Genomic DNA, 13,720 nt, shown 5'->3' with positions numbered 1-13,720 from the left:
AAAAAAAATACATATACCACATATGCATATAAAACATATATATATATATATATGTATTATATATATGTGTGTATATATATAAATATGTTTATATATGTGTATATATGTATATCATTTCATTATATATGTATGTGTATAATTTTTAAAATTTTATTTTTATTTTTATTATTTTATTTTTATGTTATATTAATTAATATTATTAAATATTAGGGATTGATGATGTGGCAGATGACTAGGATGCCATGTCAGCATTAAATAATATATTTTTTCGTTCAGGGTTTTATTTGCCAATTTTTAAAAGTATAGAGTTTTAATTGCCAATTTTTAAAAGTACAATGTTTTTTTGGATCAAAAAAAAGTACAGGGTTTAAATTGCGACGAGAGAAAAGTACAGGGTTTTAAATGGAATTATCCCTATATATATATAATATTATATGTATGTATTTGATGATGTGAAATCTCCCGTGTTCATGTTACTTTTATGTGGGCTGAATCAAGCCCACTACTATAATTTCCAACCAATCAAATCCACTACTTTAATTTCTGATAAGCGAGCCCACTACTTTCTGGGGGGGGGGGATTTGAAAAACATTAAACTACGTGGCCTATTTCGCACACTGCTTAGAAATATGGGCCAAAACATAAATAAGTATGTAATTCCGGGGCGTTGCTGTTAAACATCTTCATAGTTATTTGTTTCTCGTTTCTTCGTCAGGGCGACGGCGAAGGCGACGGAGGAAGAGGAAAAATGGCGCCTGTAGGTCCTTTACGGTTCTTCTTCATCTTCTTCCTCTTTACAGCTGCTGCATCAGTCTCTTTCAGCGCCATAGCCCACGAACAGTGTGTATCTCAATTCTCTGTTTGTTTGATGATTCGATGATCGATCTGCTCGCTGATCTGATTCGATTTCGTTCTAATTTTGGATCTCAAAAATTCTGAAACGTTGTTTTCGTTCTACCGAGATAGATATGGCGAGATCAGGAGCGTTGGGCGTCGATTTCTTTTGGGTTTCAAGGAAACTCCTCGAGGAAGCAATGTTACTTTCGAGTGCTCCCCCTCTGGTCCTTGTGTTCCGTGCCTTTACTCTGAAAAGGTTCATACTTCCTCCCGAATTTCACTTTTATCAGTGTTAAATTTCCATCGGGTTTGGTTGTTTTTCTGCTATTTGTTGTGTTTTGATATCAGATTTGTAGGGTGTGGTCGATGCTTTGGTGTTTATTACAATTTCGACTTCGATTATAGCGCCGTACGTCTCTTCCCTGATGATTTTAATGTAATCTCGAATTTGGAGTCTGTTCTGGTTAGTTTTATGTCAATCTTTTGTTGATCAGACAAAAGAATTACGATGAGAGGAATCAATAGTTTTAACTGGAAGAGAGTAAAGTTTTTGTTTTTAACTGCTCCTGGGATTGGTCTAAGGTTGTTCTGAATAAGGTTTGTGCCATCTAGCTGCTGGGTTTCCATTTCAGTGTCTTGATGCTAAAGAAAGCAATAGAATTTCTTCTGAGTTCTATATTTTAAATTCCTTTTGTTGCAACGCATGAAAATGCCAATGCAAAAGCACGGGGATTTGGGAGATTCTGACGACGAACACGCTTTTGTTTCTTCAAACTTTCTTCCTTTCAGCATGATCGGGTTTCTGTTATTTGGTCCTTTCTCTAATATTGCCTGTTTGATGGCTGATGGGCTGATGCCCTTTTCCTATTTGAATTATTTATGTAGAACAACGAGAAATACCGTTGCAGTGAAACCGGATATCGTATCCCTTTCAAGTGTAAAGAGATCACAAAAGGCTCACACCCAACAGATGGACAAGAAACTCAACATGATGAAGATGAAATTGCAACAAAATCCAGAAGAAACTTACTGGACGGTTCACCGCCATCAAAACGTAGATCTCAATCTTACACTACTTACAGGAGCTGTGTCCCAAGTGCAAATGAGGAGAAGTTATCAGTCATTGGATTTGAGGTATGGAAACATTCGGATCAACACTTCATTTGATTTTACTGATTTTGGATGAACGATACAAGCTTTGAGGTTGTTGGTTGAGATAAAAGAAAGAAAAGAATACGAAGCGTTCCAAACATTTCGGATATAAATTAGATAATGCAAACTTTGGACAGGGAATGATGCTGGGACTGTTGTTTATCAGTGGAACAATGGTATACGTCAGAAAGAGACGGACAGTTACGATGCCTGGAGTTTCCACGGGGAGATCCCAGGTTAACTCTTCTCGGTTTTAATATTTAAAATCACATTTAACGTCTGAAACCAATGGAGGCGTTTGGCTGTTGAAGAATGAAGTTAGGTTCAGAAGGTTTGCCTTCCTCGAATGATCTGAAAAAGTCGGCAGTTTGTTTGCTGCATCTCATTGAGTAGAGATGTCCATCCCCATCTCTGTCATCGTATGAGTCCTATGAATCCTCAGTTCAATTCAACGCCAAGTTTGATTCTTGGATAGTGTTTCTAGTTTTATCACCATTGTGGTTGATCTTGTTTGGTTCCAAACAGCTGCAATATGTGGGTGTATACGTAAGGGCAGGTCAAGTTTGACACCTTGGGGGGTTGAGGCCAAGATTCAACTGATCAAAGGTTGTCTGAATGTGAGGAGTCACCCACCCAAGAATCTATCTATCTATCTCTCTCTCTCTCTCTCTCTCTCTCTCACACACACACACACACACACACACACACACACAAATATACTATTATATATATATATATATACACACACACACGCACCAAGTACTGATATCTTGAAATGGAAAACTAGGTCACCCCCTAAAGGAGATTTTGTTAGGCCGAGTTGTCTTCCATAAAAGGGCCCATTAGAGGAGTAGTGTATTTGTAATGGGCCTAATGTGGGCCCTTCCATATTCTTACGACTTAAATAGAACGAGGAAGTGTCCTACAACTCAAACGAGGAATAATGTAGAACAAGTAGAAAAAAAAAGTTAAATTATAAATCCAACAAAAATTAAAATCGCCTTTGCTTCAAATTTGTTTTTACGATTTTGCTTTTCTTCGTCTCCCTCGTCTCCTCTCTCTCACTCCCTCTCTTACATTTTCTATTTTTTTTAGAAATATCTTCAGGGAAAAAAAAGTGATTGTCTGATACATCTGTAGAGTCGGAGTTCATGTGATTTCCTTCTCCGATTTGTTTGCATCTCGGAGAAAATTCGAGAAGCTTTTGTGTGATGTTGGGTAGATCGAATCGATAAACGAAAGCGGAGAATCGTTATCCGGATCCGCGTCCCAGAGAATCCGGACAGTCTGTTTGGTAGATTCGGTAGGAGGAAGAACAAGATCGGTGACTTGCGAAATCGGAGAGGAAGATGCCGGCGACCGGAGATTTGGACCGTCAGATCGAGCAGCTGTTGCAGTGCAAGCCGCTGTCGGAAGCGGAGGTGAAGACGCTATGCGATCAGGCGAGGGCGATTCTCGTGGAGGAATGGAACGTTCAACCGGTAAAGTGTCCGGTCACCGTCTGCGGCGACATCCATGGCCAGTTCTACGATCTTCTCGAGCTTTTTCGGATCGGTGGCGCCGCGCCTGATACAAACTATCTCTTCATGGGCGATTATGTAGGTCCGTCTATTGTTGGCTTTTTCGGGTTTTACATTTTCCCAAAGCTTCATACTTCGTTTTGACCCTTGAATTGTTCTTTCTACAGATCTGTTGGGTCATGTAAGATTGGATCTGCTTTACCTTATTTCTCATGTCTAGAGATGATTTTCCCGGAATTGGAAAAAGTTTTGATACAGGTCTTTCGATGACCTCCATAGCTGATTTAGATTGTTTTAGCTGTATCCTTTTGCTAATGCTCTTGCCCTATATGGTAGATTGTTGTCGTTGCTGCTTGTTTCTGAAATTTGATAAGCTTTCCATGTGTTGATTAGATTATGATCCGATAACTCTACTCTTTCCGTCAATAGAAAAATGGCGTTTTGGTAAAGATTCTTGGTACCATTCCCAACAATATGTATTGATTTATTTCCATTTCTTTAATCAAAGGATCCGAATGCATTTTGATTGATGGCTTCATGATTATGAAATTCCTGCCAAAGTTTCTTGAACTAGTTGATTAATATGGTTGCTATGTGTGTATACGCAGATCGTGGATATTATTCTGTGGAGACAGTCACACTCTTGGTTGCCCTGAAAGTTCGGTACAGAGATAGAATCACAATTCTAAGAGGGAATCATGAAAGCCGGCAAATCACCCAAGTGTAAGAATTGTCTCGTTGGCTAGTTCGTATTCTCAATCTTTTGAGGAAACTATCCAAATTCTGTTGCTCAATAGCCAGCAATATGTCACGCTGACGTTACTTGTGGGTCTTGTTCTCAGGGTCGAGTTTTTATGCCTTTCCTTGTGCTCTTTGCAAAGGTTGTTTGATATTTTTCTTCGTGGTATTTCATTCAGGTACGGGTTTTATGATGAATGTTTGAGGAAATATGGAAATGCAAACGTCTGGAAGTATTTCACCGACCTTTTCGACTATCTTCCTCTCACCGCTCTCATCGAGAGTCAGGTAATACTTAGGCCTAACTGTGTCATTTATCTCCGCTGTACCTTTTCAACTCGCTAATGATTCCATTCCCGTAGGTTTTCTGTTTACACGGAGGACTATCGCCTTCTCTAGACACACTCGATAACATCCGAGCCTTAGACCGCATTCAGGAGGTGGGTCATTCATTCATTCTTTGTTAGATCGAAATCAAACCCAAGCTGGGCCAGAGCCATGCTTGATCTGACACAATATCCTCCCATTATTACACCCTCTAGGTTCCGCACGAAGGGCCAATGTGTGACCTTCTCTGGTCCGACCCAGATGACCGTTGTGGCTGGGGAATTTCCCCACGTGGCGCGGGCTACACTTTTGGTCAGGATATTGCCACTCAGTTCAACCACAAGAATGGACTCACTCTGATATCCAGAGCTCATCAGCTTGTCATGGAGGGATATAACTGGTGTCAGGTAAAACATGGTACCGGACCATCAGGACCATCTATCCTCCTCCCTCATTCAGTTCCTAAACTCTTTTACTACTGTCGGCAGGACAAGAACGTTGTGACTGTATTCAGTGCCCCAAACTATTGTTACCGGTGCGGGAACATGGCTGCAATCCTCGAGATCGGAGAGAACATGGAGCAGAATTTCCTTCAGTTCGATCCAGCACCTCGTCAGATTGAGCCCGAAACCACACGCAAAACCCCAGATTATTTTTTGTGAACTCTTTGGAAATCCATCACTAGCTTTTCTTTGTTCTTTTTTGTAGATGTCTGTGGAGGTTGAGGTTCAAACTTTAATGGGTTTTCTAATCGAAACAATGATTCAGAATTTTTTCGTCCTCTGTTTCACTTCTTTCACTGTGCCCAGGTGCTTAGGAAATCAGACAGGAAGACCCTCAAAAGAGTTTGGAAACCGTAAAAGCAAGCAAACAGATTCAGATCCTCGGGCACGTAAGGGTAGTTTTTCAGGTATGGGTGTTTTTAACCGAGATCCGCCTGTTTTCGGGTACCCGATCTCATGGATATTCGGATCTCCGGTATTCGATATGAACAAGATTGAAAACACGCTCAACCAAGTCAGAAACTCGAACCGTTTGGGTTCGGGTTTCTTCAAACCACGACGGATTATCTCTATTGCGATCGTGAAACCCTATGACAAAGTCGTGATGGAGATTCAGGGTGAGCCGTTTGGACGGTGGAGACCGTAGCGGACAAACCGAATCTAACAAGACAGAGGAGCTGCCACGGCACGTACTTAACGGCGAGCAACACGGCGTTTCTGTTGGGGATGACGGGGGAGAAGGTGATCCAAACGGCGTCGTATAGCAAGCCCATACACGGCCCGAAGCGACGGGTTTCAGGTGAAGCTGACGTCATGGTGCGGTACATAGCTGAGAGCTAACGGAGGATCACGGCCGTGGAGAAACTCCACTCCGTTACACACGACGAGTCTCTCACGTCCAAGACCAAGGGCTGGATTCTCTTGGGCGTTATTATCGTTAACGGAGATGCCGGCACTATTTAAAATCAAACTTCATGGCACTAAGCATTTCATCATTTTCTATTATTTTCGATTTTCTAACAGATATTCAACCAATATGTAGGCTTTTATATTAGTACAAGCCTCTAATAGATATTCCTGTCCGTGTTTTCTTTTTCCCTTTTATTACGGGCAAGAGAACACTAAGAGAGATACACGTGGCACGCGGTGAGTGGTTGGTGAGTGACCAGGAAGAATATGCATGTACATATACTGATCAGTTGAACAATTAGGATAATCATAATTGACACGTTTCTCTCACGATTGACGCGGGAAAAGACGGGGAATACACGTAAACACTAATACAGCCGCAGTCTTTATTTGCAGGCTATGCTGACGTGGAATTAAAGACGGGGTCAACCGGTCAACCAAGTCGTCTTCTTACATAACCTAAAACTGGTCTAAAACCCCGCCCACGTCAGCCGCGTGCCGCCTTAGACTAGTTGCACTTGCACAGTTATATAAATGCACGACACATCTCACTTTTTTTTTGTATAGTAATTGTTTACAGAAGACGAGCTCCGACCAAAGGGAAGAAAGAACCAGACATGGAGTTTTTCCAGAAAGCCAAAGCGGTTCGGCTGCATAGTTTGCACGACAAGTATCTGACGGCGGATGAAGACGAAGAGACAGTGAGTCAGGACAGAAACGGTTCCTCCAAGAACGCCCGGTGGATCGTCGAGCCGGTTCGAGATTCCTTCCACGTCATCAGACTCAGGAGCTGCCACGGCATGTACCTCACCGCCTCGAACGAGCGGTTCCTGCTCGGCGCAACCGGACGTAAGGTGGTTCAGTCGAAGCCGAGCCGGCTCCGGAGGGCTCGAAGGTCAAGCTCAGGACGAGATACGGGAAATTCCTCAGAGCCAACGGCGGAATTCCGCCGTGGAGAAATTCCGTCACTCACGACGCGCCTCACAGTACGGCGACTCAGGACTGGATCTTGTGGGATGTTGATGTTGTCGAGATTCTTGTGGACCCGCGCCCAAAGATAGCGGCTCCGGAGCCTCCGCCGCCGCCTCGCCGGAGGCTTTCGGATTCTCCGCCGTCGATATCGCACTCTGGCTCGAGCACTCCTTCCTCTGCTTCAGATGAATCCGACCATTTCCCCGGCCATGAGGTGAGTACTGTCAAACTATTTCCAATAAATTAATAATACCAAATTTCTAAATTTAAGAAAAATATTGTACATAGAAACCAATCAAAATCATATATATAAAAAAAAAAAAACTTGAATCCGAAATCCCTGATTAGGTCTTCTAGATTATAGATTAGCGTCTATAATCATCTTTAGTTATAAACTTATCTCTTCTTTGGGTGTTTTAGTTTGACGAGTCAACCGAGTCACGGCCCAACTCGCCGCCAAAATCGGAAGGGAGGACAATATACTACCACATGGCGGACGAGACAGGAAACGTGGAAGGCGAAACGACCGTCGGATACGCTTTCACGTTCAAAGGAAACAGCGTGGAGGAACTGACGCAGGCACTGAGGGAAGAAACTAGCATGGACGATGTCGTCGTGTGCACGAGGAGTCCCTTAAACGGCAAGCTGTTTCCCCTTCGTTTGCAACTTCCTCCCAACATCAGCACAATGCATGTCGTTCTCCTCCCCGCGGCTTCAAGACGTCATTGAGTCCTTGTTTCTTGAATTCATCAGCGGCACGAGAATTCGCTTCAGGGAATTAAGTTAGAACCGATCATCGCATTTCCTCTATTTCCGGAGCATAGATTTATTCTTTTATTTATTTATTTTTTGAAAACCAGAATATGTTTATATACATTATTATATGGCCGAGGGGTCACGGCTTCCATGCATAAAATATTTCTGTAAATAATGTATTTGTTTGTAAAAAACCATGAGTGGAGATTCCTATTATTACAACATCGGACTTGAAGCTCTTATTATTTTCTTTTAGGACTTTCTATTGCAAGTGTGATGATGAGTTTTGGATCTGTCATTGTTTCAGTCAGAAGGGTTGTCTGAATTTCTCGATCTTCCTCAAAAGCTCATCGACCTTCAACCCCACGACTCGGTCTAGCTCTTGACCCCTTTTCACGAATACCATGGCCGGCAACGTGTGAACGTTGAACTGCATGGCCACGCTCTGCAACCCCCACAAAACGTATTTTAGTATATGAAACCATAATCTATTAAAGCATATATTATCATAATATATATGACATATGGTGAGGAAATTAAGAGAGTAGGAGACTTACCATTAACACGTCAACGTCGATCTTCACGAACTCGACATCGGTGTACTTAGCAGCAAACTCTTCGAGCTTCGGCTCGAGTGACTTGCACGGTCCGCACCATTTGGCCGTGAAGTCGATCACCAGCTGCAATCACGAGTACAGAACCTTTTATTATTAGATTGAACGAAAACCAATATACAAATACCGTTCGGATCACTCTCGGAAACTGCGATTACGTACGAGCTTGTCGGTGTCTTTTAGAGCGTTGAGCCGAGCCCTCCACTGGCTTTTGTTCTTGATTTCTGCAACCCGGGGCTTGTCCTCGACAAAAGGGGAACCCTCCAGCTCAAAAGGAGTCTTCCATATCTGCTTCTTGGGTTGGAAATCGGTGAAGTGGAACCTCTGGTCAGGCGAAGAAACGTTAGCTCCCATAGTAAAAGAAGAAGAGAGACGCGCTCTCACAACAAGCTTAAGGCTATAAGGTGAGGCCATGAGGGGCTTTTATAAGGCGACACACGATCAGTAATTAATTATTTTTTTATTGTATATAATATATTTAACCGATTAACACAAGGTTCGAATCGAATAATAACATGAGAGGAAACGTCCGTTGCATTAAGAGAGGTAAAAACATCAAAAGAGATTCGCCCACTTATTTACAAAAGATATATTTGAACTTTATTTCACGGCCGTCAGAAGAAGAATCACAATCCTCCGTTACAATATTCTTTTTCGTTTTTATTATTTGGTGGGATTGCCCTATTTTAATTGCCCATTTGTTACAAAATTGAAAACAATATCGCCCACGCTTAGATGCAATGAACGGTGGAATATTTCCAACAAGTAGCAGCACCAAGTTCTAACCTTAAAAATACTTATATTCTATATAAAGAAAATTTTATATTCGCCCACTTATTTATAAAAGACAAATGTATGTTTTCAAATTTTCAAACCAATTTATTTTCTATAATTGTGCTGATGTAGACCCTATCTATCTGTGTTTTCTTATGTTGTAATAGAAACAGAGTGTTTTCGCATCTTTGATCAGGTAATAAGAGGAGGAGGAAGGTGTTTTCGTGTTACAACGGCAAAGGTAAATCCACTTCCACAGTAAACTTCGATGTCCTTAATCTGCTCATATCCGCTTCCAAGATTCACCACTTGAGGTTTTGTCCGATCAGCGGCACTTCCATGGCCGAGCTGACCATGTTCTCCCCATCCCCATGTCCTCACTTCCCCATTCTCTGCAACTCCCAAACCTCGTATTAAGGTTGTTGTTTGATGGAATGGAGTATAGCATCATGTGAGGAGAACAGAGATGTGTCTGGCCATTACCTGTTACTGCAGCAGAATGCTCTGCCCCGGCCGCGATTTTCAGAACTCTAAGACCTTCAAAGTCCGGAACTTTCTCCAAGATAGCTTCCGAGGAATCCGTTGGCTTCCCTGGTTGGTGGTTAAGGGTTTTGCCGAGCATGAAAACCTCGCCGTCACCTGTTTAAGAAATGCCCGTTTTGACACGAATGAATCGGACCGGTGAGAGTTGGGAGATGCAATTTATTATAGACAAGGTTACCGGTTAGTTGTAGGGCATGGTTCCATCCGAGGGCTATTTCACGGAAAGATACGGCCGAATCCAAACGCTGAGGGGTTCGAGCATCGGTAGTGCAGCCTTGAAACCCTCTTCCCCAAGTGAACAACTCTCCATTAGCTGGTCAAGTACAACAGGAGCATGGTTAAACAAGAACAGAGAGATCTTTTAAGAAGAGTACACTAATGTCCATGAACATAAAACGAGGGGTTAAACCAGATAGTGCTGCACTATGATCTCCATTAGCTGAGATCCGAACAATCTCAACACCTTCTAGCCCCGATACCACTCGCGGAAGATTAATCGATTTCGTTAGGTCAGATGAGACACCGAGCTGGCCACGCTTTCCAGACCCAAATGCATGTACCTGATTCCCGGGGAAACCTGTGTGTCAAATGACAACCTATTCTCTGATGAATCAATGTCTATCATATAAAATCGAAAAATCATATTTCAAGCCTTTTTGCTTCGACCCAATAATTCTAACTGGTTAGAGATTAACCTGTCGACAAGACTAGGGAGTGTCTCATCCCACAAGCTACCATCTTCACATGTTTGTTGGCAAAATACGAAACTTTAGCTGGATAACAATGTGACGTATTGTCGCTGTGACCTAACTGACCGAACGAGCCATCGCCACAGGTGAAAAGGCTACTGGTGTCTACAAATTCAAATGGAGTGACATAAACAAGTGATCTTATCGAAGCGGTTGAAACAGCTGTACGGTATGACAGAACGTACCGGAGACAAAACCAGAATGACTCCATCCGGCAGCAACATGAGTTATCACGCAGTCATGGAAGAAGGAAACAGGCTTTGGAGACAAGCTGTTTAGCGTGTCGCCATGCCCTAACTGACCAGAAGTTCCTCTTCCCCATGTCAATACCTTACCACCTGCAATTCGAATACATAAAGACACCATCTATAAGCCCGGAAGTGCTGAAAGTTGCAGGCTTTTGTATAATGTTTCAACGGAACTTCAATTCGAATACATAAAGGCACCATCTATCATCGCTTTCCTCGCAAGTTATTGATCCATAACCATGGACCATTAGTTCATAAGGTCACTAACAAGCTCTGACATGGAATCAGACCACAACACATTACAATCAGATATTGAAATTTCTAAGAGAGAGAGAGAGAGAGAGAGAGGTACCGGAGGTCAAGGCGATGACGTGAGCGCCGCCGCAAGCGAGCATGGATATGGGGCCGAGCGACGTCAGCGAAGGGAGGCGGAGGAGCTGTGGAAGATGCTCGTCCTCCAGCCTCCACGTCCCCAACTGGCCGTCCGTTCCCGCACCCCAGCTCCAAATTTCTTCTTCTTCCGCCGCCGCCGTCGCCGTCGCCGTCGCTATCTCTTGTCTGGATTCATCGACTGCTCCGTCTCGTTCGGACATGGTCGACCACCGGCCGATTCCAAACCGGCAGATGCAGGAATCCCTAAGTACGGAAACTCGAAAAGCCCGAGTACTTCCACCGGATTTCGTCTTGTCCTGTTCGGTTTAGGAATTGTACTTGATCCGACATCTAGATTCATTCGGGGTTGTAGTTTAACAAAGCATTCATTGGTTACATTAGAAAAAAAAATATTTTTTTCTTCGCGATAAACGAAGCCCAATAAGGCCCGTAATGAGTTGTGAGATCATCCGGCCCATTAAGCATGATTGGGCTTCAATTCTTGGTGGACAGATTGGAAACCCAATTGCAAAATACTTTGGTCCGTTGAATCCAAAACCGGATTTGACCCAAAACGTAGACAGCGACTTACCGATGTAATTCCATTTATAGAACCGACGCCAAAATTTATGTTTTTCAAAACACTTGTTTTTTTTTTTCTTTTCATTTTTTATTTTTTTTAAATGCCAGATGGCACCTAGAGTCCCCCCAAACACTTCAGTGTTCGTTAAATACGAAATCATTGATATAGAGACATATGGCTCATTTCAATGATAAGAAACACAGACAATGAAGCGATTAGGGGAACTCAAGGGGACTTCTGACTCTTTTTGCTCAGTGGCCATTCTACGCAACAATGCTGCAGCAAGTGCATATACATATATACAATGCACAAAAGGGTTTATTCTTCCTTTGCTGCAGAATTTTCTTGATGGACCATCAAAGATGCTCGATCGATAATTCAGAACGTGTCAAAAAAAAAACTGAAGAAACTGAAGATGAACATAGTCGGCATTCCGGGCTTCATGAGATTTGGACAGAATATATCTCCAGCAAGATGCTCAATCGAGATCTCCGGATCGTGTATGATCAGTTTCTCCACACGGCCTTATTCGGGTTCATATCTTCCTTTTTTCCTCTTCACATTCGCATATGTACATATATATTGATACGGATCAATGTTTTGGCATAAAACACAGACAAATATACGAGTGAAATACCCATACAAGATGTCACAAAGGGTATCATATGGTGCTTCATGTTCACATTAGGAACAGAATGATTTTGATATAATTTACAAAATGCTATAAGAAGAACCTAGTCGGAGTTTGTGTATATACGCGCATGTGTACGTATATTCCTTGTGAAAAGTGTTTGGTCGGTTTTATTCTCTTTTACCCCTTTAGCTCATGTTTTCGTCCAGGTTCGCATGTTTTCTTGAGCTTATGTGCTTATAAATAGAAATGCCTCTTGCACTACATCTTCTCACTCCCAAAAGAAAATTTTGATTCGTATATGTATAATAAAATATGATTTATGTATGCTATTTTCATAAAATAATTATTATTTTCTATTCGGAATTGTATCATTTTGATCGGATCTCTCCTAGAGTTCCTCTGAACACTTCACTGGGTTCGATTTTTGTTATTGTCACAAACCCCACTGAAGTGTTTGGGGGAACTCCGGGCGTCATTTGATAATTTCAATAAGCCCGATTGATGGCTATATATTATATAAATCACATAACATTACACACTAAATGCTACCAAAAAGGTTATGTCATTCTAGTAATTTTCTTCTTCTTCTTCTTGTGGGGTTTTATACCATATTGCATATATATATATATACTAAATTAATTTATCTTTTTTCCTAATATTGTTTGTTTTGGTTTTATTTTTTATTTTATTTTTTTGGAAAAATATGAAAAAATTTCACCAATTTTTTTCTTTTATTTAAAAATCTTTCCATAATTTCAGTTGTTGATTACTCAAGAATAATGGCCTCTCCCTCTTTCATATCCTTCCCATATTTTGTGAGTCATCCTAATCTAAGCACTCAAAACCTAAATGTAATAGACAAATATATAATAAAAAAATAATGGAAATTTATAAACCATAATGTTAATAAATTTATCAAAATTCTGATTTAGTGATTTTATATAAATGTCTTGAAGAATCAATAGATTGATCTAACTTCCCATCATGTTGATAGAAAAACAAATATTCTTTTGGAAATCTCTTTTTTTTTTCAGATGCTCCTATTATATATGTTTCTTTTCACTTGCAAAAATTCCTTCGCGATTTAGATTCGAATCTCTACTTGGAAAAAAATTACCTAGATTTCTCATAACCTCCGTGAGATATAGTTGAGACAAAAATCTGATGAATTTCTAGATTATAAAAAAAATGTATATCGATTCGATGAATATACTTGTTTACAAAGAAAATCATAATATATATATATATATATGCGCACACGGAAGTTCATGCACATAAATATGTTTTATTTGATACTAATTTCGGGGAGATAGAATATATTGTGTATTTTTAGGGAAGTATACAAGATTGTTCGCTGGAGCACAACACATGAAAATGTCGGTTCCCAAAGTCCAACTAAGGTTGCGGCATATATATACCACACTAAACAATAGCAAACGACCGTTGACACACACAAATATATATATATATATGTGTATATATATATATA

At 41.1% G+C, this 13,720-nt stretch overlaps 5 protein-coding genes across 6 annotated transcripts; 3 read left to right on the top strand and 2 right to left on the bottom strand.

Moving 5' to 3' along the window:
• Window positions 1-686: 686 nt before the first annotated feature.
• Window positions 687-2,631, top strand: LOC104808792. The gene is made up of 4 exons (XM_010534599.2): window positions 687-840; window positions 967-1,093; window positions 1,723-1,971; window positions 2,127-2,631. The coding sequence occupies exons 1-4, from the start codon at window positions 749-751 to the stop codon at window positions 2,244-2,246; spliced, it is 588 nt and encodes a 195-aa protein (XP_010532901.1). The 5' UTR covers window positions 687-748; the 3' UTR covers window positions 2,247-2,631.
• Window positions 2,632-2,745: 114 nt separating this feature from the next.
• Window positions 2,746-5,346, top strand: LOC104808798 (serine/threonine-protein phosphatase PP2A-2 catalytic subunit-like). Of its 2 annotated transcripts, none has more exons than XM_010534612.2 (6): window positions 2,746-3,591; window positions 4,118-4,232; window positions 4,427-4,535; window positions 4,610-4,687; window positions 4,790-4,981; window positions 5,063-5,346. In XM_010534612.2, the coding sequence occupies exons 1-6, from the start codon at window positions 3,339-3,341 to the stop codon at window positions 5,234-5,236; spliced, it is 921 nt and encodes a 306-aa protein (XP_010532914.1). In that variant the 5' UTR covers window positions 2,746-3,338; the 3' UTR covers window positions 5,237-5,346. The 2 variants fall into 2 exon arrangements, with proteins under 2 accessions (XP_010532914.1, XP_019058610.1); XM_019203065.1 differs by lacking the exon at window positions 2,746-3,591 and adding an exon at window positions 3,704-3,767.
• A 108-nt stretch (window positions 5,347-5,454) lies between these two features.
• Window positions 5,455-7,938, top strand: LOC104808784. Its single transcript, XM_010534588.2, is given in 3 exon segments — window positions 5,455-6,865; window positions 6,868-7,172; window positions 7,379-7,938. Coding segments are annotated over 3 exon segments (876 nt in total). The 5' UTR covers window positions 5,455-6,603; the 3' UTR covers window positions 7,688-7,938.
• Window positions 7,939-7,999: 61 nt separating this feature from the next.
• Window positions 8,000-8,704, bottom strand: LOC104808777 (thioredoxin H8-like). Its single transcript, XM_010534576.2, has 3 exons — window positions 8,491-8,704; window positions 8,272-8,394; window positions 8,000-8,159 (listed from the first exon to the last, which is right to left on the bottom strand). Exons 1-3 carry the CDS (start codon window positions 8,680-8,682, stop codon window positions 8,022-8,024), a joined length of 453 nt encoding a protein of 150 aa, XP_010532878.1. The 5' UTR covers window positions 8,683-8,704; the 3' UTR covers window positions 8,000-8,021.
• A 480-nt stretch (window positions 8,705-9,184) lies between these two features.
• On the bottom strand, window positions 9,185-11,365 carry LOC104808767 (ultraviolet-B receptor UVR8). Its single transcript, XM_010534564.1, has 7 exons — window positions 10,995-11,365; window positions 10,580-10,732; window positions 10,341-10,499; window positions 10,055-10,222; window positions 9,824-9,958; window positions 9,586-9,741; window positions 9,185-9,494 (listed from the first exon to the last, which is right to left on the bottom strand). The coding sequence occupies exons 1-7, from the start codon at window positions 11,233-11,235 to the stop codon at window positions 9,295-9,297; spliced, it is 1,212 nt and encodes a 403-aa protein (XP_010532866.1). The 5' UTR covers window positions 11,236-11,365; the 3' UTR covers window positions 9,185-9,294.
• Window positions 11,366-13,720: the final 2,355 nt, after the last annotated feature.

Source organism: Tarenaya hassleriana, unplaced genomic scaffold, assembly GCF_000463585.1.
Source record: "Tarenaya hassleriana unplaced genomic scaffold, ASM46358v1 Cleome1, whole genome shotgun sequence".
Classification (NCBI taxonomy): domain Eukaryota; kingdom Viridiplantae; phylum Streptophyta; class Magnoliopsida; order Brassicales; family Cleomaceae; genus Tarenaya; species Tarenaya hassleriana.
Note: the sequence above shows the minus strand (reverse complement) of the source record. Positions and strands in the feature narration are given on the sequence as shown.